Consider the following 25,140-nt stretch of genomic DNA (forward strand, 5'->3'; position numbering starts at 1 on the left):
AATTTCAATGGTTCTCATCAATGAAATTGTTGCCTCTTTTAATAATAGGGAGTAACAGTACATAAAAAGACCATTTTGACATAAAACATCATAAATTACCAAAATTAAAATTTATTGTTATAAGGTTTAGCAAATATAAATGTTTACTAAATAAACCTTTTTAAGTAAAAATTTATGCACTTGGAGGGATGAAGTCTGACATATTTAACATACATCAACCCACCAAATTAAATATTTTTCAAATATATAAATAGGTAACAATTATAGTGACAATCTTTAAAGCTAGAGCATTTCTATTTTATTCATGTCTTATTTTATTTTCAGAGGACAGTTATTAAAAATTACGTGTCACCCTAGCCAGTTTGGCTCCATGGATAGAGCATCAGCCCTGGACCGAAGAGTTCCAGGTTCGAATCTGGTCAAGGGCACATACCTCCCTTGGTCAGAGCATGTGCAGGACACAACCAGTCGATGTGTCACTCTTACATCAATGTTTCTGTCTGTCTTTCCCCCTCCCTTCCATTCTCTCTAAAAATCAGTAGAAAAATATCCTCAGGTGAGGATTAACCAAAATAAATAAATAAATAAATACATAAACAAAATTACTTGTCAACCGAGCACTTTTAATTTTCTGATATAAGCTACATTAAGCCAGTTAAATGATTTATTATCCAACTCTGTTTTCCTAAATAAGTAAAGCAGATCGGTAGATATCACCTTTCCAAGTTATCCACTATGACCTTCAGATTCAATGATGCTCTTTTCTAACTAACTCAGTCAGTCTCAGAGTCTTTACAATACTACCTCTTAGCAGCCACGACCAATGGATCAGAGTTGTCATGAGGGAAAACCTACATGTCATCTCTGATAAGTAATAAATGCTCATTTTAGGAAATGTGGAAATTGAAGACAACTTTGAACGTCAGCCATAATTCCACCACAAGACATAATCACTATGAAGATAACATAACTTGAGTGTGTGTTTGTGGAGTAAGAGAAGTCCACAAGAAAAATTCTCTACAGACATTTACATATTTTAAAAAACCAGGCTCTGCCGAAACCGGTTTGGCTCAGTGGATTGAGCGTCGGCCTGCGGACTGAAAGGTCCCAGGTTCGATTCCGGTCAAGGGCATGTACCTGGGTTGCGGGCACATCCCCAGTAGGAGATGTGCAGGAGGCAGCTGATCGATGTTTCTCTCTCATCGATATTTCTAACTCTCTATCTCTCTCCCTTCCTCTCTGTAAAAAATCAATAAAATATATTAAAAAAAAAACAAAAAAAAAAAACCAGGCTCATACTCTCATGAGCATTCTCCGTTTACCACACCCTCACCAAATCTGGGTAACTATGTAAATATAATTATAATTAACCAAAACATGTGCCTAAAATGTTTGTATGTTCCTAATTTCTGAGGTATAAAAGTTTAATTTTGAAAATATATCAAAACCCTTAAACTAGCAAACTTTATTCAATAAACAAATATACACAGGTAATTACTATGTTCATGTATAAAATACAAGAAAGATATAGCAAATATTACTGACTTAAAAGTCTCATAGATGAAAAGATGACAATGAACATAAACCCTTACCTCTCTTTCCTGCAAAGGCCATGGGTAGCAATTTTTCTACAAACTTTCCGGTTTAATTCAGAACTAAACAGTGGAATTCCAAAGCATAGCTCGAGAGGAACCCAATCTGCTTCTGTTGTGGCAACTATAAAAGGACATGTAAACTTATTAGACATGCATAAATTTATATATTGTAACTGACCGGGGTTTCTTAATTGAGGTCCATGGATTTTCATAGATTCCTCTCACCCACCAATCGGCTGAGCAGGAGAGAGAACTAGGGGGAGAGGGAAGGAGTGTCAGTGAATCTCTGAAATAGAAAAGAATGTTTTTTGAGGATGTATGTACATGCTTCTGAGGAGAAGGTACTAGTTTTCATCAGTTCAAAGTGGTCTTTTACCCAATTGCAAGATATCTACAAGATGAGAGAATTAACTGAAATATTTAACAAAGGAAATACGAAACTTAAGTCACTATTTCAGGTCATCTTACCTAATAGACAAGTATGTAAATTAACCATCCCTCCGCTACGCTCACCAGCCAATCAGGAGAGTATGCAAATCAACCCAACAAAGATGGCAGTTAATTTGAATACGTAGGGGCCAAGCAGCGGAGCAAAGACTGAAGGCTCCGTCCGAAGCCACGAAGACTGAAGGCTCCGGCCAGAGCGAAGGCCTGGGTCCCAGGTGCCGGAGGAAAACCGGTACCCGCAGCCAGGAGAAGGGAAGGCCTATTGCACAAATCTCTTCATGCAATGGGCCTCTACTATTTTAATAATATTTTAATAATATTTGACTATTCTAAATATACAAAAATGTTTGCTAGAAAATTCTTATTACAAGGTCCTTTATGGACAAATGACATCCAGATGACTTAACAAAAAAGTTAAGCCCTGGCTGGTATGGCTCAGTGTATAGAGTGTGGACTGGAGGGCCCCAGGTTTGATTTCAGTTAAGGACACATATCCGAGTTTCGGCTCGATTCCCAGTAGGGGGCAGGCAGGAGATAGCCAATCAATGATTCTCTCTCATCATTGATGTTTCTATCACTTTCCCCCTCCCTTCCTCTCTGAAATCAATAAAGATATATTTTTTTAAAAGACTGCAAATAATTTTTAAAACCTTACCAGAGTTTTGCTTAGTTGCTAAATCTGTAATTGCCTCCTCAATGACCATTTCAAACGACTCTGTACTTCCATTTACATCTGAGCCAGAAGCCAAATCAGGTTCACCTTGTAATTTAAGGACAAACACAAATATTAAGATTCTAATAGTTGGTATAAGTTGTCAATAAATCAGTTCTAACATAAAAGTGGATTCAGGCAACAGAAATGGCAATGGAAAACAATGAATAGTCCTTAACCTTAAAACAGTAGTTCTCAACTGGGGGATAATTTTGTCCTCCAAGGGACACTAGGCAGTGTTTGGAGACAGGTTTTGTTGTCATGAATGGGAACAGGGATGCCACTGATATTTAAGGATGCTAACCATACTACAATGCACAGAGCACCCCCACAACAAAGCTCAGAACGTAAATAGTGCTAAGGTTGTAAAAACAAGGATTCAAATGGCAGAAGAGAAGTTTAGACTATCAGTAAGCTCACTACTAAAGTCATTTCTACCCCATGGAAATATGCAGTCTGATTACATCGTTCCTCTTCAAAAGTCTTTTTGACTTCACTATCTTTCAGCACAGAAGATGCTCCTAGAGCTCACCTACTTTGCTACTGCACCTACTTCTCTACTCTCATCTACTTCTGCCCAATAGATCCTTTCTTTTGGCTGCCACAAGCTACTCTATTCCCTGATTCCCTCTGCCTGAAAGGCTGCTACCTTCCACATAAACAACAATTATCTTTTGTGTAGATAACTCCTCATTATTCAAAATTCAGTCCAAACTTTCCTTTCCCTAAGAGGCCTTCTCTGATAGCTCAGCCGTCCTATTTCAGCACTGCAAGCTAAGGCAGAGCCCTATTCCAGTGTCTTAACACAGCACAGCAGCCTGGTTCACTTGCTTGTCTCCCTTTCTAGGGTATAATTCCTCAGGTCTTACAAATTTAAATGTCTCCAGCATCTAAGCAGACAGTCCGTAAATGTTTGTGGAATGAATGAAATAAAACACGGCAGCAGTAGCAGACATGCTTTGAAATGACTGCTTAATTCCATAGCCTTCTTCTCTGGAAAATGCTCCTGTGATACTTGGCAGTTAACTGTTGAAAACTGCCTATTACACCGCAATATTAAATATAAAAAACCTGCTATGTCAAAAATCAAAAGTTACCCAAATCCTCTGGCCAAAGGTAAATGGACCACAAATAGATACCTAACTCAAAGGGAGCCAATCCAAGACACTGGATGGCTAGCAATAATTATTTTCTCAGGATTTCAAAGTAAGAGGCTCAAGGAGTAGTCAATTGACGATAGACAATTGAACTGAAATGTTTCCTGGAGTCATAGACCAGAGCTGGCACCATGGCAACCACAGTCACATTACAAGCCAGAATTAGGACAGAGCAGAAACAATTAGTAAGCATGAAAAGGTAATTGGAAAATAAAATTTTAAATTAAAAAGAAAGAAAAAGAGGCCCTAGCTGGTTTGGCTCAGTGGATACAGCGTCGGCCTGCGGTCCAAAGGGTCCCAGGTTCAATTCTGGTCAAGGGCATGTATCTCGGGTGCAGGCTCCTCCCTGGACCAAGCCCAGGTCAGGGCTCATGCAGGAGGCAACCCATCGATGTATCCTCTCACATCGATATTTCTCTCTGTTTTTCCTTCTCTCTTCCACTCTCTCTACAAATCAGAAGAAAAATATCCTTGGGTGAGGATTAAAAAGAAAAAGAAGAAAGAAAAAGATATCGAAGGAAAACTAGCCATCATCAATATGCAGGATAGACTGGAGATAGAAAGAAAGAGAATGAGGCCAGGAAAGCTAAGCAGACAATGATTGCTTCAAGGACCAGGACTCAGACTAGAACGGCAGTTACAGAGAATAAAAAGAGAAGGGAAGAAACGGATATGAGAGACTTTTCCAACCATTAATTCACAGAACTTGGAAACAACTGGACAGTGCAGAAAAGGAGGAGGATGACGGCGATAGGACTCTGGCCTGGGTAACTGAGACAACAGTGCCTTCACAGAAAGAGATAGGTCAAAAGGGAAGAACTGGAGACGTCATTACAAAGAGACTAAAACTCTGAAACCAAGGGCTCTCAGACTGCAAGAGGGCGCAGGTCGGACTGAGGGACGCCCCCCCCCGCCCAAATGCACAAATGTCATGCACTGGGCCTCTAGTAACTATATAATAGATATATTAAGACATTATTAAAAATTATTAAATAAATTTAATAATTTAAAGCCTATAAACATAGATATGACAGTAAAGGGCTAAAACCTGATAACCTTTCTGTATCCCAACCCCACCCAGGTCATCACTTCTGTAGTTATGCACTTAATATTTTCTCCATTTAAACAACTGATACTTGTCCAAATGATATCACAGAATATTTTCTCATACGTCAGTGAAAAAGCATTAAGTGTTAAATAATTCAACATCCCTACAAAAGTCTCCGTGCTTTTTAAATAATTAGGTTGTAATTAACTCAATATCAAATGATCTTTAATTCAAAACCCAACCATTGACTAACCTCTCTCATCAGAAGCATCACTGAGTTTTCTGCTTGCAAGTTGGCTCGAAGCATTCAACATGGTGATATAGCCACAAAAATGCTGCAAGTCCACCTTAGTCCTTAATATTTCCAATGCTTTATGAACACCCATATTGACACGAGTAAACTCTAAGAACAAAGAGTTGACATCAAATTATAAGTGAATAGTTTTGTAAAATAATACAGCATGAAAAACTTAAAAATATTTTTATTAAACAATTCTTAGAATTACTTTTATACTTGAATCTATCAAGATTGATTCCAATGAAGAAATATCTGTGAACATAAAAAGATATTATATACATATAACATGTTTATAACCTTCAGGAGGTATTTGGTATAGCAGAAGCAAATAGTCAGTGGTAAATTCTCTAGGCGTCTATTTGTGCTTCTATTCTGCCTCAAATACTTGGTGGGCTTCTACCAGGAAATTTATTAAATATACATATTTTTGAAATTAAAGCTAATATACTTGAAATTATGTCCTAATGAATTATTTAAGTTTTAACTCAAGTTCTTACCTGTGAACTTACAAAAGAGAAAGATGCTCTATATCCAAATATGGAGATTTCTTTTTTATAATTCACAATAATCTCCCAAGGCAAGAGAACTACCAATTAGTTCTTGAGATTTTCTACATTTTAATGTCCTGTGGTCACTACCCTGTATCCTCAGGTGAACATTTTCCCCCACAGAATTTATAAAGTACCAGAGGATTAAGTAGCAAAGTTTAGTTGCAGACAAGTACTTATTTCTGAAAAAATGGCTATTTTGAGTCCTCTCTTCCCCACATTTTGTATACACTTACAACGGCCAAAACAGAGCACTTAATTTCAAACATGAGGCTCCCCCAGTCTGGCCATGCGAAAAGGAGACAAATATCTATAAAAATCCTCTGCCTTTCTTTGCTTTAGGGGGCAGGGGCAGTGGTGAGCAACATTTTGAAAGAACAGTAAGTTCTTATATGGGATAACTTAGGTTAAATTACTTGAACCATTCACTGTTCTCTTGAATTCCAAGCAATAAGACTCTAAAAATCAGAAAAATAGATTACAGAACAGCAGTTTTACATGGAGCAGGAAACATAACTGCTATGTAAATATATGCAAAGTTTTAATCAGATAGTATTTGTCTTCTGAATGTACATAGTTTCTTAATATTCAACAGAGAAAAGGTATCTTCTCTATTAGACAAAAGGAAGAATGAACTGGCTGTTACAGAACTTCTCTACATCTTTATCAACTATGAGACTGCACAGCCAAATCCAGGAGCCAACATTAACCAGGGCTTTCCCCTTGGTGCTAACCAGCTCATTTAGCTCAAACTGCAATCCACTCAAATACTCTCATCAGCAAAAATAAAATTTAACAGCAAAAAAAATTTATTATAATGAAAATGCTGAGACAAGAAATACATGCAAGTGCTCTGTAAACTGTGAAGTAGGCGATAAACGTTTATTAGGACCCATTTCTACAATAACTAAAAAAGCCCCTAAAAGAAAACCAGTGTGTAACATCGGGGGTGACCAACTTTCTAAACATCTTTCTAAGCATAAATCTTCCCTATGACTTGCTTCAAATAATAAGCAATAAAAAGAAACTGAAAGACTAAACATACAGAAAACCTAGTCTTCCATCTGGGCAGACGCCTATGTATTCTCTTCATCTCCAAGACAGACTCGTATTTCTCCAAAGGTCCTAAGTCGGTCTTACACTATCGATTCTTTGTGGGAAAAGGCATATAACAGAAAACTACCTTTGCCAATACTCTTTAAAAACAAAATAGCAACACCCTAGAACTTCAAAATTTTAAGCATTCACTTCCTGCTATGTTTTCCACCAAATTGGTGACAAAGATTAGTGATAAAGAAATGAAATAGATACAAATCAGAAGTGAGGTACCTCCTTGTAGTTCTGTCTCATCAAATGGAAATGGTATGTGGACAGTTTCTCCTGTCCCGTGGAAGCCATGTCCCTAAACGTGAAGACACACAAGTTGAAAGGTGTATGAGAAAACAACATTTCCAACAATAGATATTAAAGCACCAAATAAGGCTGTGCCACGTGGTGGTATATTCCACATTAATACTCCATCGAAGTGCTTTAAACAATTTTCTATTTTTCTACAGCAAGCAAAGACAATCTAAAGCAGGGGTCCTCAAACCTTTTAAACAGGGGGCCAGTTCACTGTCCCTCAGACCATTGGCGGGCCGGACTACAGTTTAAAAAAAAACTATGAACAAATTCCTATGCACACTGCACATATCTTATTTTGAAGTAAAAAAACAAAACGGGAACAAATACAATATTTGTATTTGCATGTGGCCCGCGGGCCGTAGTTTGAGGACCCCTGATCTAAAGTATATATGAATCCATAAGGTAATGTGTCTCAAATTGAGTGCATGGGCTAAATTTTAAAAAGGAGGCTAATTTAACAGGTAACTCAGGTGTCAGCCAAGTGGAGACTGAATGAAATCAAGTGTTGGTCCCTAAAGACCACATATTATATAATTTCATATATATGAAATGCCAGGAATAGGCTCTAGACCAGCCATTCTCAACTTGTGGGTCGCGACCCCTTTGGGGGTCAAACAACCCTTTCACAGGGGTCGCCTAAGACCATCGGAAAACACATATATAATTACATATTGTTTACAGTAGCAAAATTACAGTTATGAAGTAGCAACAAAAATAATTTTATGGTTGGGGGTCACCACAACATGAGGAACTGTATTAAAGGGTCGTGGCATGAGGAAGGTTGAGAACCACTGCTCTAGAGAGAGGAAGTAGATTAGTAGTGTTTAGGGTGTGGGGGCTGGGAGAATAGGGGAGTGAGAACTAAAGGTGCAGATTTTTTGAGACGATGAAAATGTTCTAAAACTGAATATGGTGACCTTGGCTGGTGTGGCCCAGTGAGTTGAGTGTTGTCCCATGAACAGAGAGGTCGCCCATTCAATTTCTGCTCAGGGCACATGCCAGGGTTTCGGGCTTGATCCCCAGTAGGGGGTGTGCAGGGGCAGCTGATCAATGTTTCTCTCTCCCTCTCCCTTCCTCTCTCTCTAAAAATCAATAAAAATTATTAATAAAATAAAATTGAGTATGGTGATGGCTGCAGATATGTGTGACTACAGTAGTCTGCCTTATCCATGGGGGATACATTCCAAGACCACTAGTGGATACCTGAAACCAAGGATGGTATTGAACTCTACATAGATTATGTTTTTTTTCCTATTTATACATACATACCTACGATAGAGTTTAATTTATAAATTAGGCCCGGTAAGAGACTAACAATAATAACTAATAATAAAATAAATTACAACAATATATTGTAATAAAAGTTACGTGGATGTTCTCTCACCCCCCCTCTCTCTGATAACCAAGTCAGCTACTAAGTGGCTGTAAGCAGGGAGCATACACAAGTGTAGGTATTCTGGACAAAGGGATGATGCACTCCATGAGGGATGGAGCAGGACCAATCGAGATTTCATCACACTACTCAGAATGGCATGCAATTTAAATCTATGAATTATTTTATTTCTGGAATTTCCCATTTAATATTTTCAGACCATGGCAGACCCTGGGTAATTGAAGCCACAGAAAGTGGAACCACACAAAAGGAGAACTAATGTATACTGAAAAAAAAACAATGAACTGTACAATTTAAATTGTTGAATTGTATGCTATATGAATTATATCTTCATAAAGCTATTCCTAAAAGAAAAAATACAGCCACAGGGTAACAAAAGCTAGAATTCAAAGCTGAGTCTAACTTCCAAGTCCATGTTGCAGTGCCAGCCAAAGGCCAGGACTGAAGCCTAGATCTGATTCCTTATGTTTCACCTTCACACATTTCAAATTACTGACATCTGATTGCAATTCAGCAGAAAGATAGACAAATTATAATCTTTAAAAGAAAAACCCAAAATGGGTTGATTCCAATAAAGTAACTATACCTGAATCAAAACCGCCGAGTGTGTTAACGCGTCATTCAGCATGGTGAGCACATTGGATGTAGGGACTACCCCAGGATCATGCCCCCACGATGTTATCAGTAATCGATCATAACCCTGTGGGAGAGAAATGAATGAGATAAAATGGCGCTTAGAAATATGGACCAAAAATTAAGTTATCTATAATGCCACTTACTAATTTCTAATATATAACTATTCTAATATATAACTATATAATAGAGATATTAAGACATTATTAATATCTTCCCCCAAAATAATTAGAACAAACAAATCTCACACAACATACCTGGAAAATATCTGGCAGTTTTCGAAGTCTTGTACCTTTGGACAGCAAAAGAGATGGTGGTCCCTGCCCAGTGACATGGTAAATGTACAGTTTAAACCAGACAGAACTGACTTCTGGGATAGCTGGTCCAATATGCTGTAACAAAAAAAGCAGGTAAGGTAAAGCTGTAATACTTAGCTAAAAAAGCCAAATTTCCCAAGTGACCAAGTATATTCATATTAAAAGCTAATTCCTCATATAAATGTTAATTGCTATTATCCTTATGAAAATAACTTTTAAATTCTCTGTTCAAATAGTTTTTTTGTGCTGGAACTGAGAAAGCACATCTTATCACTGCAGTTAGAGGATGGACTTTGAAGGACCACCAAGGTCTGAATCTGGGCTTCATCCCCTCAGCCGTATCATCCTCTAACATTACTTAACGCTCTCTATTCCCTCATTTTGCTCTTTTGTAAGGTAGCAATAAAATATCTACCTCATAGGGACATTGTAGGGTTGTTTAAAAAGTTTAAAATAGTACCTGGTATATAGTAAGCTTTATATAAAAATGTTTGTCATTATGATTATTAATCACATACAATTTCTCCCAAAAGGGACTGTCCTCCCATTCATTTACAGTTCATGAACTATTATGTCTAGAGGTTGCATTACAGAATAGGAGGGAGTGTGGAGTGGAGTGGAGTGGAGTGGTACTGGAGGTAGCACACAAAGAATTATAAAAAAGGTTGGTGAATGCAAACGTATAACCACTCCAGTTGAATAGAGGACAAATGTTGGGGGAGGGTGTGCTCACTGGGGCAGCTAGATCAGCACAGGTAACAAAATCACCCCTGTAAAAGAATCCCTTCCTTTCTTCTACACCATTAAACCTTGCACAGCTAGGAGACCAGGCAGGATGTAACACTGAAAAAGAGTAACACAATCCCCACTCTTTGAAAATGGTACAGACCACAATGCCCTTGCTAAGTATATAAATCCACAGAACTGATTTATTTTTTAAAAGTAAAAGCTGGAAGTCACAAGTAAATTTTAAAGATAACCAAAGTTCTACTTCCTTTCCAGTAAAATTGTTTCTCTTCCATTTAGTCAGAGTCATAACCCCATTTCTAAAGCATTTCATTTTTCCTATTTAAATTTATATTATTTCTCAAGGCAATACAGACTCCCCTCTCAGAGCCTCCAAAAATATTCTCTTTAAAAGACTGCATTCAAGAAGAAAACTTTAATCTGCTATGTTGCAAGTCACCAGATGATACATAAATAAAATGTACCGATTATACCTCACAAATTGAACATAACATCTTACATCAGCATAAAATACAAAACTGCCTTCTGAGTCAGCAATTTGAATCTGGTATCTGCAAACTGAGAATTAACTCTGTAAGACTGTTAAACCTCTTCTTCAAGTCACCACGAGTATGAATGAAGTGACAGCACCGGCCTTCTGCGAAGTGGGTCTTTACCTGAGGGGTGCAGCTGCTGATAGGCCGAATTTCATTGGTGAGAGGAGCCATGGAAACAAGTAGTGTATAATTTTTGTTTAGAACTCTGCTGCAAGTTGCAGGGTCCAAACCAAGAAGGCTTTCACAGCGTAAGAGATCTAGAGGAAAACCTGAATTGTGACCAAACACACACAGAGAATGAAAGACTGACAATATGAAACAAAAATGTCCAAGACAAAATACTGATTACCTACCTCTATGGACCAGCAGTCTAGGCACATATATCTAAGTGCGGAACTCCTGTTCCTAAACTAAATTCAGAACTTGGCTGAGATGCTGTTTGTAGAGATCGGGAATTGGGGGAGGGAAGGACACAGCTTTCCTGTGGCACTCGGGCTTTCATCATGCCATTGCCCGGGGTGGCTGGGGATGGAGGAAGAATGGCAAAGCAAGCACTTTTAAAAAAGTAAAAGGTGGCCTAAAGAAACACCAGTAGACAGTTATCTTTGGACCAGGAATAAAGACTATTAGCTTTAAATCTTAAAAGTGTCTTCTTAGTGGTCCCTTAGGACATTTGGAACTTTTAATATTCTGTCTTTAAAGGAAAAAAAAGGGGGACTATTTTCTCAAAATATAGGAATGTCATAAAAGATAAAAAAAGAAAAAAGGTTACGGATTTGAAAAAATGAGTGAAATTAAATGTTCCAGTGGTGCTAAGAATTCACGAAGTCCTAAGATGCAACTCCTGTGAATGTTCAAGCACTTGAGCCAAATGCTCTTACATTGGTGCTCAAGCCATTCCACCTTTTAAAAACACACATTCCTGGGTGCCATTCCACAATGCAGAACCTACTGAATCAGAATCTGAAATCCTGATACCATCAGTTCAACTCTGGTTGGGGAACACTCCCTGCCTATCACAAAACTGAGAGTGCACCCTAAGGCAACAGCCGCCGGGAGTTCGCCAATACATTAAACTTGCCACCACTTTCTCTTACTCTTTAAAAAGGGGTTCTGTTCCCAGTCTATTTTTTAAAGTAAAGTACTTTAGTAAATAAACATTCCAGCAGCATTTGAATAAGAAACTCCTATTTATTGTTTTTAATGCAATGGAATCTTTCATTCTTGAAATTTTATGCAACATACTACATTTAACTCAATTTTGCATCTGTACACCCCTCAGAACCAATGCCTGTTCCAAATTCCACTCAGCTACTTAAACAAATTGACACTCCAACCCTGTTTGTAGGTACTCATCAGATTTAAATACTACAAATGTCAGTTGCACATAAGAGAGGAGAAACAGTAGAATAAGAAACAGTTGACAAGCAAAGAAATTCACATGACAAGCCTCTAGCTATAAGTTCATTATACTTACAAAAATGTATTAAATAAATGATGATTAAGTGGGCATGACCTATTTAATTTCTTAGAAAGAACTTCCATAGGATCATGTCTTCAAAATCAAGTATAAAACTCATACCATAATTGGGCTGGTCTGGCTGTGCAGTTTGTGCAACTAGATCTTTATTGTGACGAAGAAATAGTATCGTGTTTCTCAGAGTAAGTGCATGGTCAAAATATCTCTGTGCTTCTCCTTCACCAGTGCTCTGAACCTAAACCAAGAGAAAATAAAATTTCCAACAAATATCATTCTTATGCCATTCGTTCTAATATCCTATCTAATAATAGACAAACATGGTAATTAACCATACCTCCGCTACGCTTCCCATTGGCTAATCAGGGTGATATGCAAATTAACTGCCAATCAAGATGGCGGCCGGCAGCCAGGCAGCTGAAGCGAACATGAGGCTTGCTTGCTCCAGTGATGGAGGAAGCCAAGGTTCCCCGCCTGCTGCGGCTGGGCTCTGAGCTGCACCCTAAGCAACAATGTTGCAATTATAGAAGCTAACCAAACCCCAGGTACCTGCTTTCAGCCAGCCGGCCTCAGAGCTGGAGCCGCAACAAAGTTTCAATTACAGAAGGTAAATAAATCCCAGAATAAAAAGAAAAAAGAAAAAAAGGAGAGACTGGGAGCTTCAATTGCAGGCTTGGCCTGCCTGAAAACAGCCCTCAGCCCCTCATCCAGGCTGGCCAGGCACCCCAGTGGGGACCCCCACCCTGAAGGGGGTGTGGGCAGCCTGAAAACAGCCCTCAGCCCCTCATCCAGGCTGGCCAGGCACCCCAGTGGGGACCCCCACCCTGAGGGGGTGCGGGCAGCCTGAAAACAGCCATCAGCCCCTCATCCAGACTGGCCAGGCATCCCAGTGGAAACCCCCACCCTGAAGGGGGTGCAGGCAGCCTGAAAACAGCCATCAGCCCCTCATCCAGGCTGGCCAGGCACCCAAGCTGGACCCCCACCCTTATCCGGGACACCCTTCAGGGCAAACCAGTCGGCCCCCACCCGTGCACCAGGCCTCTATCCTATATAGTAAAAGGGTAATATGCAAACTGACCCTAACAGCAGAAAGATTGGGAATGACTGGTCACTATGACACACACTAACCACCAGGGGCCAGATGCTCAATGCAGGAGCTTCCCTCTGGTGGTCAGTGAGCTCCCACATGGAGGAGCTCTGCTCAGCCACAAGTCAGGCTGATGGCTGCCAGTACAGCGGTGGTGGTGGGCGCCTCTCCTGCCTCCTCAGCAGCGCTAAGGATGTCCGACTGCAGCTTAGGTCTGCTCCCCGCTGGCAAGTGGACATCCCCCGATGGCTGCCGGGCTGCCAGAGGGATGTCTGATTGATTGCCAGCTTAGGCCCAATCCCCTGGGGAGCAGGCCTCAGCCAGCAGATGGTCATCCCCCGAGGGGGTCCCAGACTGTGAGAGGGCACAGGCCGGGCTGAGGGACCTTCCCTCACCCCCCGGCGAGTGCACAAATTTTTGTGCACCGGGCCTCTAGTATCCTATATAAAAGGCTAATATACAAACCAAACAGCAGAACAACGGGTCGCTGTGATGCACACTGACCACCAGGGGGCAGACGCTCAATGCAGGAGCTTCCCCCTGATGGTCAGTGCACTCCCACAGGGGAAGCGCCGCTCAGCCAGAAGCCCTGAGCCAGGCTCACAGCTGGCAAGTGCAGCGGTGGTGCTAGGAGCCTCTCCTGCCTCCGTGGCAGTCGGACATCCCCCAAGGGCTCTCAGACTGCAAGAGAGCGCAGGTCGGACTGAGGGACGCCCCCCCCCCCCCACCCCAGTGCACAAATGTCATGCACTGGGCCTCTAGTAACTATATAATAGATATATTAAGACATTATTAAAAATTATTAAATAAAAATTTTTCCCAGACAATACTGAAACAAATATTAACCTCAATCTCTACTGATTTTCCATTTGACAACATCTTTCAAGAGAACAGAATTACCCCAACAAGTAAAACTAACAACTTTAGCAAGCTAATAATGCTAAATCATAGCATTAAATAAATTGTATGTCCCATGTATGATTCAAATAGGGTACTAAAAAACCTCTAAGATATACATTTGGCTTCATCCAGGAAAGTACTCCAATCCACAGTCACCAATTGTGCCTCTAATTCTCATCACCCTCTTCACAATTTTGTATCACTCGTTACAAGGGACAATAGGTATATGAGTCAACATAGCTGTTCATCAATGCTGAAAATACAACTTAAGTTCATTCAACAAGGATTTGCTGAGTCCCTCTTATGTGCTATGTGCTATAACCTGTCTAGGATGTGAGAACTGAGTGCTGAAACAAAGCCCTTGCCTTGACTGGGCTTACATGTCAATGCATGTTCATCAAAAATTCTCTAAACAGCCCATTTAATACACAGCGTTCATCACTAAAGCACAAAAGGTACCACAATTACTAGTCAAGAAACAGATCAGGTACACAAACTTTTTGCATTAAGAGCAGAGGACAGAATAAAATATCCAGGGCATGAAAACAGAAGAGCAATCAAGATTTAGAGCTCAGGGAAATCAGTGCTGTACTCATAGGAAAAAAGGTGGTTAAGAGCAAATACAGGGTGAGGCTAAAGTAGGTTTACAGTTGTGAATACACGAAACACAGAGTTTATTCTTATATTCTTATTTATTAACTACTAGAGGCCCGGTGCAGAAAATTCATGCACTCAGGGGGGCGGGTACCTCAGCTTTGCCTGCGTCCTCTCACAATCTGGGAGCCCTTGGGGGATGTCCGACTGCCAACTTAGGTAGGGAGCGGGCCTAGGCCAGCAGTCGGACATCCTTAGCACTGCCACGGAGGCAGGAGAGGCTCCCGCCACTGCCGCTGCGCTCACCAGCCATGAGCCCGGCTTCTGGCTAAGTGGCGCTGCCCCTGTGGGAGCACACTGACTACCAGGGGCAGCTCCTGCATTGAGCATCCACCCTCTGATAGTCAGTTTATGTCATAGCAACCAGTCAATCCACCGTCAGGCCGAAACTGGCTCTCCGATATCCCCCGAGGAGTCCCAGATCGTGAGAGGGCACAGGCAAGGCCACGGGACCCCACCAGTGTACAATTGGGGCCATGGAGGGATGCAAGAGGTTGGCCAGCTGGGGAGGGATCGCAGGAGGGCTCCAGGGCATGTCTGGCCCATCTCACTCAGTCCCTATTGGCCAGACCCCAGCAGCAAGCTAACCTACCAGTCAGAGCATCTGCCCCCTGGTGATCAGTGCACGTCATATTGAGCGGTTGAGGGGCCTTAGCATATCATTAGCATATTACGCTTTGATTGGTTGAACGGACAACCGGACGACAGCACACTTAGCATATTAGGCTTTTACTATATAGGATTGTATTTGCCACATGAACAACTGTAAACCTACTTTTGCCCCACCCTGTATGGTATGATACCCAGAAACATTGTTCCAAATTTAAAATAGGTGGGGGGAAAAACTTCAAATGAAATTGTTTAAGAGATTTTAGAGAGTCCCACATACATACATACATACATACATACATACATACATAAAGGCTATTTTAGAAAAATGCAATGTAAAAAACTACACTAGACTAAGATTTCTATACCCTATTTCTTCTTTATATCAAATTATGCTGTTAGATGAGATAGACAAATCATTTTTAAAATCACAAAATTTATTCATCTACTCAATAGGTTTAAATCTCAATGACTACCACAATGTTCAGGTGGGAAATGAGGTAGGAACAAGCAAGAATATACGAAAAATCTACATAAATCAATAACAAGCAAAAAAATGTTCCAAATGCCCTGAGAGCCCACAGTCAGCAATCTAGACTTACCTTTTCCAGTTCTATAAGAAAGCTGTCCAGAGACTCATCTGAGAGTTTGCCAACTTCGAACATGGTGACTGCATGGCTTTTCAAGTTCTGCAATAAAGCAAAAACAAAAACACTAAGATGTATTTCAGTGCCTTATACAAGTCACTCAAGTTCTAGTTTTCCCATTTTATGCTGCGCATAACATCTAATATTTATACTAGAGGCCTGGTGCATGAAAATTCATGCACTGGAGGGGGTCCCTCAGCCCGGCCTGCCCCCTGACAGTCTGGGAGCCCTCAGAGGCGGGAGGCGACCCAGCGATCAGGGGAAGGCAACACCCCCATCACACCTCTGCTGCTGCCACTGCTGGCAGCGCAAGCCTCAGCTGGCCCTGGTTACCTGCACCTCAGGCAGCCCTGGGCAGCTGGGGGCTGAGGAGATTGGAGGACCCCGGAAGCAGGCACGTGGCAAGGCTGGGCCTGCCTCAGGGTGGGGCTGGGGGACTGGGCACCGCCATCTTGTGGCTGTGGGAGCTGCCATATTTGAGGGTGGGGTAGTCAATTAGCATATTCCCTCCTTACTGGCTGTGGGCGCCGCCATCTTTGAGGGGGGCAGTCAATTAGCATATTCCCTCCTTATTGGCTGTGGGCGCTGCCATCTTTGAGGGGGGGCAGTCCATTAGTATATTCCCTCCTTATTGGCTGTGGGTTCCGCCATCTTTGCAACAGTGTGAGGGTAAATTAGCATATTCCCTCTTTATTAGATAGGACTAGAGGCCTGTTGCACGAAGAGATTCGTGCAATAGGCCTTCCCTTCTCCTGGCTGCCAGCACTGGTTTTCCTCCGGCACCCAGGACCCAGGCCTTCCCTCCAGCCGGAGCCGCCTTTCGTCCTCCGTCTTTGCGGCCCTGGCTGGAGCCGCCTTCCGTGCTCCGTCTTCGCGGCCCCAGCTGGAGCCGCCTTCCGTCTTCCGTCTTCACGGTTCCGGCTCACCTTCAGTCTTCACTCCACCGCTTGGAGCCTACATATGCAAATTAAGAGCCATCTTTGTTGGCAGTTAATTTGCATATCGTGCTGATTAGCCAATGGGAGGTGTAGCGAAGGTACGGTCAATTACCCTGTTTGTCTATTTTTAGATAGGACTAGAGGCCCAATGCACGAAATTCATGCAAGAGTAGGCCTTCCTTGCCCTGGCTGCCGGCACCAGCTTCCCTCTGAAATCCTGGGACCCAGGTTTCCTCTAGCCACCAGCAGGCACCCGGGTCCTGGGATTACCTCTGGCCACTGGCAGGCACCTGGGACCTGGGCTTCCCTCGCATCCCAGACTTCGTCCGGAAGGTCGCCCGAAAGGACGTCTGGTCTAATTAGCGTATTACACTTTTATTATTATAGAAGATTATGCTTTCCAATATATTTAAACTTGAGGTGAGAGTCTGATTCTTCTAATTACAAACGTAACCATCACTAAAAAGTTACTATACTCCTCTAAGGAATATAAAATAAAGGCAGTTATGTTTTCAAGAATAAATCTAGTACTTGTAAAAAAGATAGAGCATTGAATTATTTTATATCTAATCTTTACTTGAAACATTTTTATATTTGAACAAGAATTTGACTTACTGGTGAAAGATTTCCCATCATTAAAAAGGCAGTGAGAGTTGAGTCAAACAGAAATGCAATACGCTTTGTATATCCTGTAGACAAACTTAAACTGCTTACACTGGCTGTGTCGGCTGGGGAAAAAAAAATCGTAATTTAAGATTAAGTAAATGAAAAGTATACTTTGCTTATCATTTGGAATAAGAATGTATTTCATTTTGCCTTTATTTAATCATCAGAAAGTACATAATTAAGTATAAGCAATATTGTCAACCTAAGAGGTCCCGGTACTATCTCCAACATAAACAACCAAAAAACAAACACAAAAAACCCCACGTATTTTAAAGGCACTCACTTTTGTAGTCAATTTCTTGAAAAGCAATAATGAACCAAGACTTGATACTGCCAGATGAATAAGACCAACTAGCCTAACCTCTCCAGACAAGTCACTGGGGGAGAATCGGGAGCCCATGCTGTGCTGCCCTCCCCCTGAACATAAAACCAGGCACAGCCCCCATGCTCACCATCCAGTATCATCTTCTTCCTGAGGCTTCCAGAACCTCTCTAGGCAGTAAGAGGGCTCTTCTCTGCTCCCACAAGCACTACAACACTCCTCACATTGTGATTTCTGTGGTTGCACTGCCTTCTCTCTTCCTAGACTTAATTCTTGGAAGGAAGGTACCACATTTTTGTCTATTTTATACCCTAAAGACCTAGACCAGTGCCCAACATATTGTTAAGTATTCAAAGACTGCATCTTGAATGAGTGAAATCTAGAACAAAACTATAAAATAGGTGTAGAGAGTCCACTCTGTGGGGGTATGTGCTGACACACACCGTATCTGTAGAGAGACTCCAAATTAAACTGAGGGACTGCTGACCTGGATCCTCCTGACTGTTTGTATCGGTGTCAGTAGCCGATGACGCTTCCTGTACAGGACTCCTGCTTTCCCCACCGTCCCAGGACAGCAGCATCCTCTGCGGATCTAATGTACTCCTATTGATGAAGAAATCATTCACTTTTAAAAATCATATGATGATATAAAGTAGCTAATGAAGTCAGTACTCAAATTATAAACACCTATCTAAATCCAGTCATTTTCAAGTCTGAAATTGAGATGTAGCCCCAAAATGCTGTGCCTCATAGAACAAGGGTTCTGAACCAAGACCCACGGACAGGCTTCAGGGAATTTGAGAAGCCGTTAAAATTATGTGTGAAATATTGTACATGCTTTTTTCTGGGGAGATTCTTAATTTTCTTCAGATTCTAAAAATGATTCATCACACACACACAAGATTTTTTAAAAAGACCACTAATATATAGGGTTCACCTCAAATGACAGAGTGAATAGGTAAAATTTTAGTGTGTAAGACTATACTTTTTTTCCAAATGAAAATTCTAATATCTCATACTAAATAAATGAGTTACTTTAATCTGTTTATAGATGGAACATTTCTCCATGATGAATGAAGTTGATCCAAATTTATTACTTGTCCCTTCTTATGGGCAAAGCCCAATCGGCAATACATTGAAACAGCATTCTGAAAGAAATAGGAAATGAGCATTTAAAATAAACCAGACATCAGAACCTTTGTAGACAAAATAGTATCACAGACTACACCTATAGTAATCATCAAGCATTTTCCCCCACAGGTAGAAAAAACAATTTTCAGTAGGCCTGTTTGTCCCTTTGACTTCACATGTGTCAGAGAGGGAAGGCATCCAATTTTCCGGCCTGGCCCTCCCTAGATCTATCCCCAGTATCGGAGCTGTTGCTTTAATTATCTCATCACGAGACACCGATCAGCCTGCTTCCTGCTCAGCAAAGAGTGTGGGTGCGCCCTCCTTTTCACTCCATGGGGGCCCTTATCTTGCTCTTTTCTATCTTGTGAGCACATCCTCTGCACGTGTCCTCCGACAGCTAAAAAGAATCTCACTGCCTCTGTTTCTTGGTAGCTTATCAAGATAAATATATATATATGCCTAAGCAACCATTACGACCGAACGACCGGTCGCTATGATGCGCACTGACCACTAGGGGAGCAGACGCTCAATGCAGGAGCTGCCCCCTGGTGGTCAGTGCACTCCCACAGCCAGCCAACCTCCCATGGTCCTTCCCCCAGGCCGGCTGGCCCGATTAGCCCCAATCGCCAGCCAAGCTGAGGGACCCAACTCATGCACGAATTCATGCACTGGGCCTCTAGTATATGATAAAATCCATTCAGTATTTACACTATAAGTAAAAAGAGTATAAAAATTATATACCTTCACCAGGGATAAGTCTATCTCAAGGACATTTGCAAGCTGGAAAATAAAATAAAAAATTGTTTTACATTGTTAGAATTATCAGCATATTACATGGTTGCAAAAGACACTTTAACTATACTCAGCAACATTTTAAATTATGAACATCTGGAAGACTGAATAAATTTTGAAATCAGAACTTTCTTCTTTTCATATCTCTAAAATGTTTAGAGTAGTATGAATTCAGGTAATGACCTTAACAATTTAAGATACCTTCCTCTTTAATTTTATCTAATTTAAAGTAAGAAATTTCCATGAGCAAGAAATAGTCTACAATCCTTTTATTATACAGTCATGCAATACTTAAAGACGGGTACATTCTAAGAAATTCGACATTAGACACTTTCGTCTTTGTGTGAACATCAGAGTGTACTTACACCAACCTAGATGATACAGCCCCCTACTGTAATTGTGTGTGCCGTACTTTTGCACTGCTGGCAGTACAGTGGGTTTGTTCACACCGGCATCACCACAAACATGTAAGTAATTGAGTAATTGTAGTTTAAGCCCTACAGCTGACTTTTCTTTTTGTAATTAAGTGCCTGGTTTAAGCTCTGAGTGCAGAGCCATCCATTCCAAAGAAGGCTAACTGGAATAAACACATTGCCAGGCACTGGACTAGATAAAGAGCCGCACCACCTCCTACCTGCCCACCCCTCCAGACTCCTGTGTTTTAGCTCTTGATTTCCATAACTGATCATTTGGACTACTTGTTTTTTTCTGCCCAACCTCCCCACCCATCCTACCAACCAACAGGTGCCTTGTACATTCCAGTGCCTAAAAGTAAGAAACTTGTTTTCTTCAAAGTTTGCTAATGGATATTGCTGAAGGGCATTTTGCAAAATTGTAACAAGAACCACAAGGGTAGGTCCACTGGGTAGGTAACACTGGTTTAGAAAGGGGAAAGGCTGTGAAAAGTGCACAAGTCTAGCTGACAACATTAGTATCCACAGACGGAAACCAGCACAAAAACAGTTCACTGTGCTATGTGCATGTCACTAGGCCATAGAAAATGTCTCAGCTCCATTATAATTTTATGCAGCCACTGTCATATATGTGGTCCTTCTGTCATGTTGTTACCCGGAGCAAGACTGTAAAGTCCTATAAAAAGTTATTTACCAAATTTTATATATTCAGAAAATAACTTAAGAATAGTGACTAAAGCATATTAACAGTCCATGATCTACCCATGAACAAGTTTTTAAAACATTTTAACTGTATCATTAAATAATTTTACCTACTTTACACAAACTTAACTTATAATCTTGAGGTTAAATTCTTTCACAAGACGCTGGTACACTCACCTCTGCAACATTAGTATGCTCATCTATTGAAACAAATATCTTATAGAGCAGAGTTTCAAAATAATCACCTTGCACTCGATTCATTACAAAACCTTCAAGAGGAGGAACTAAAATAAACAAAATAGACTTTTCTCAGTTATTTTATAAAACAAGAATGTGTAATTCAAATAGCTACTCAAAAAGAGAAACCTCTCACTTAAAAGACTAAATTCAGCTTTTGATTTACTTTACTCACTCGATACCAAGACTCCTAAAGTTAAGGCCATGTACAACCCTGTCTACACACAGAAGACTGATGGTAGAGCATAAATCCTATAGACAGTAACTGATCCCCATGGACCTCTCAGCACTAGAGGCAGAGGAAGTGCTGGAGGACACGGGCTTGGTAGCAAGGCCAGGGAACTGGGGCTGCTTCAGAATGGGAAGGCAGCAGAGGGGACTGGGCTAAGGCAGAAAAGCAAAGGACTGGCTTACTAGGCTACCCAAAAAACAGATGGATTGAAAGTATGGGCTCTCTGCCTTTCTCCCATCATCCTCACTCCATCCCGAGAAGAGGGAAACACATCTATGTGACTGCCACCACTTTACCAGCCATCACTGGTGTAATGTGCTCTTTGGGGCTCTCTATTCTGTATCCTCTCAGTGGGAAGAAAGTCAAGACCTTCCACAGCCCAATCCTGGCTCTCCACCCTCACTGGTTCCCTCTCTTTGGTCCAGATGCTCTAATCCAATTTAGCAGAGCACTCTGCCCAGGCGATGACAGAGGCACCGTGCTTCCCTTTGCCCGTGGGCACATTTCCCTTGAAAAAATTTTGAGAAAGCAGAAGTGCTTAGACCATAGCAAAATTAGGGTCTCCCTGTGTCCCCTGACCCTAACACCATCTAAATTATTCCAAACAGAGAAAAATCAGACAAAATTCAAGGGGCCCAAATGAAGACACATGAAGAACCACAATGTACATTTCAGGAGGGGTTGTTCACTTCTGATCTGGAACACATCATCTTCTAAGTTAGTGCTACCCATGGTTCCAGTCATCCAAGTACTTTTAAGAATCAAAGGTTTCTTTATAGAAATATTTTACAATTCCCATATTTGATATAACTAATTTTTTACTACACTACCAGTTGTATAACAATTAGTAATAACAAATATTCATTGAACACTTACTAAATGCCAGACAACTGCCAGGTACTTTACATATACAATTTCACTCGATCCTTTTAACCTCATGAATTGTTCAATACTATACCCCTATTTTAGAGATGAGAAAACCACAGCACTGGGAGGTTAGAAATATACATCTAGGCAAAAAGAATGAGGGCGTTCTATATGATAAGATATAGAATAGTCTCCAATATATATTGCTTTTTTAAAAAGTATGAGCTAGAATACACAATCTGTATAAAAATAAAACCACACACACAAAAAGACATATACATATATGCTATGTGCTTAAGTATACTTTTGGAAGAATATACAAAAACTTAACAGTGGTTGCTAACTGGGGTGGGAAGCAGATTTTTTATATTCTTTTGTAAATTTAGAATTTTATATCATAATTATTGCCTACTCAAAAAATATTAATAAAAATAAATATTTTTTTAAAAGCACCTAGGAATAGCCAAGTAAGTTATAAAGAAAAGACACAACAAAGGCCTGACTATAACTAATATTAAAGATTACTCTAAGTCACTGTAATGAAAATAATATAAGAATAAAAACAAATAAGTGAAGAATAAAGGATATGATAATTAATCCAATATAGAGGGAAATTTAATATATGACAAAAATTATACTTCCATTCAGTGATAATGAGTTACTGAAAAAACATGCTAGCATTTATCCAAATGCTATGGGTTATCCAATTGAAGAAAATTTAAGTTGGGCCCTTATTTCACATCACGTAGGAAAAAAAAGTCCAAGATTACAGTTTTAAAAATATATGACAACGGTTTTTAAGAATTTTTAGGCTGTTTATATAACCTAGAAGAACTCTATCTAAGCACAATATAAATTTAAAAGCGCTAAAAGGAAAGGGTAGACATAAAATGTACAAGTATAAAATGTGATGATGGAATAAATGTATTTTATTTAGCAACAAACCCTTTCATAATTATTCTCGTCAAAGTATTTCTCTCCCCACATTTATTTGTTCCACCATTCACAGTACTTGTTTTTTTGTTGAAACATAGCTGGACTGCTTCCTTTGAAATCACCTTCAGGTGTCTTTTGTGCTGAATTTGATGACTTCCATGTTATCAAACTGCTTTCCTTTCATGGGTTATTCCAATTTGGGGAACAGCCAGAGGTAACATGGTGACAGCAGTTATAATACCATGGGTCTTGTCTGTACCACCAAAACTTGTCAGATACTGTGTGAGCCATGGCAGAACATGACACTGTAATAGAGAAGCCATCCATTCAGCCCTTCTCTGATGCTCCCTTCAAAACTTAAAGATAACCTGAGCCAATATAATGTTTAAACTATCAAAATGGAGTGAAATGAACCAATCAAAGACCAATCTCTTTAGGTGGATCTCAGGTGAGTCAGTCAGTTTATCAAATGAGAGTAGGGACCAGAGTAAAGCTTTCGTATTTTCCAATGGTGACAGAAAGCCACTACCACCTGTCTTCCAGAAATTAATTCCTTGTCAAAATCTTTCAAATTTTAAAACTAGTATTTTATTTGTTATAGCACCCACTATACAAACCAGAATTAGTATTTCATTGAGTTTTTTAGCTGTCTCCCAAGCTTAAAAGAGAATTCATGTCTATACAAATGTATTATTAAAGAATCATAACACATGCTAACACAAATGAAGATCAGGACACACTAGTGCATGATAACCAGTCAAGATTCAACACTGAAAGGCAGAGAAAAAAAAAAAGATTCAACACTGATATGAGGAAGTATTTTCGTAGAAGCTCTATCACCATTCAATTGTTAATAGTAAGGCCATTCCCTGGAATTTTTGGGCACTTTATAATTGATCACACAAATATTAAATACCTTAGTATGATAAAAGATAACACAACAAGAATTCTGGAATACATACTTGTAACATATAACTTAAATATAACAAGTACTCCACAAATCGGTAAGAAATCTAACCTATAGAAAAAGAGCTCCATCCTGTGTTCAAAAATGTTAACCACATCACTATTGTAGCAAAACACTGGAAATAATCTAAATAACCAGCAATATGGGAATGATTTAATGAATTGATAAGTGTAGAATGAAATACACAAGGGCCAAAATATTGATTTAACTTGGGTAAAGTAGAAAGTGAGAAGATGAAGATAAAAAAGATGGTAGTGACATGAAATATAAGGCACAGATAAGTGGAAATGGAGAATACACAATTCTATGATATTACTGAATATATATAAAAGCTGTGATGCACTAAGCAAGGACTAAAATGTGACATAAATTTATAAAAACAATACTCTGATTTAGTATTGTGAGAAATTTATCTTAGATTTCTATTACTTAAATATAGTATGTACACCAAATACTATAAAAATAAGGAATACAGAGTAATGAGAAAAAAGAGTTTCTTTGCAAAATTGTAACATCAAAGATCCTAGAATGATTTGTGTCTAACTTAATAGAGTAATAATTCTGTGCCCAGAGCCATTTAAAAAAATGGAAAAATATTAGCATATGCTTACCTGCTATACAACTGTCATCGGATATTGGTACATCCAGATAAATAAATCCTTTGTTATATAAACCTATAGAAGCAAAAGCACCTTCTTTTAGATGGAATACTAAACATTTAAAAAAAC

The 25,140-nt window shown here is 40.0% G+C and overlaps 1 protein-coding gene across 2 annotated transcripts in view; it reads right to left on the reverse strand.

Moving 5' to 3' along the window:
- The window catches only part of FAM91A1 (family with sequence similarity 91 member A1), a 42,338-nt gene that overhangs the window by 5,279 nt on the left and 11,919 nt on the right, over positions 1-25,140 (reverse strand). The window contains exons 8-22 of one of the 2 annotated variants that reach the window (XM_070391873.1): positions 25,024-25,086; positions 21,351-21,457; positions 20,008-20,046; positions 19,171-19,283; positions 18,623-18,738; positions 17,763-17,875; positions 16,165-16,251; positions 12,418-12,550; positions 10,956-11,092; positions 9,493-9,627; positions 9,189-9,302; positions 7,135-7,207; positions 5,213-5,362; positions 2,698-2,802; positions 1,593-1,716 (exon numbers count right to left, since the gene is read on the reverse strand). In XM_070391873.1, coding sequence (XP_070247974.1) covers positions 1,593-1,716; positions 2,698-2,802; positions 5,213-5,362; positions 7,135-7,207; positions 9,189-9,302; positions 9,493-9,627; positions 10,956-11,092; positions 12,418-12,550; positions 16,165-16,251; positions 17,763-17,875; positions 18,623-18,738; positions 19,171-19,283; positions 20,008-20,046; positions 21,351-21,457; positions 25,024-25,086 — 1,609 coding nt within the window. Of the gene's footprint in view, positions 1-1,592; positions 1,717-2,697; positions 2,803-5,212; positions 5,363-7,134; positions 7,208-9,188; positions 9,303-9,492; positions 9,628-10,955; positions 11,105-12,417; positions 12,551-16,164; positions 16,252-17,762; positions 17,876-18,622; positions 18,739-19,170; positions 19,284-20,007; positions 20,047-21,350; positions 21,458-25,023; positions 25,087-25,140 lie in introns of both variants that reach the window. The other variant, XM_070391872.1, reaches the window with a different exon arrangement.

The sequence above is a fragment of the Myotis yumanensis genome, unplaced genomic scaffold (assembly GCF_028538775.1).
Source record: "Myotis yumanensis isolate MYYU_CA2020_CCGP unplaced genomic scaffold, mMyoYum1.0.hap1 SCAF_15, whole genome shotgun sequence".
Classification (NCBI taxonomy): domain Eukaryota; kingdom Metazoa; phylum Chordata; class Mammalia; order Chiroptera; family Vespertilionidae; genus Myotis; species Myotis yumanensis.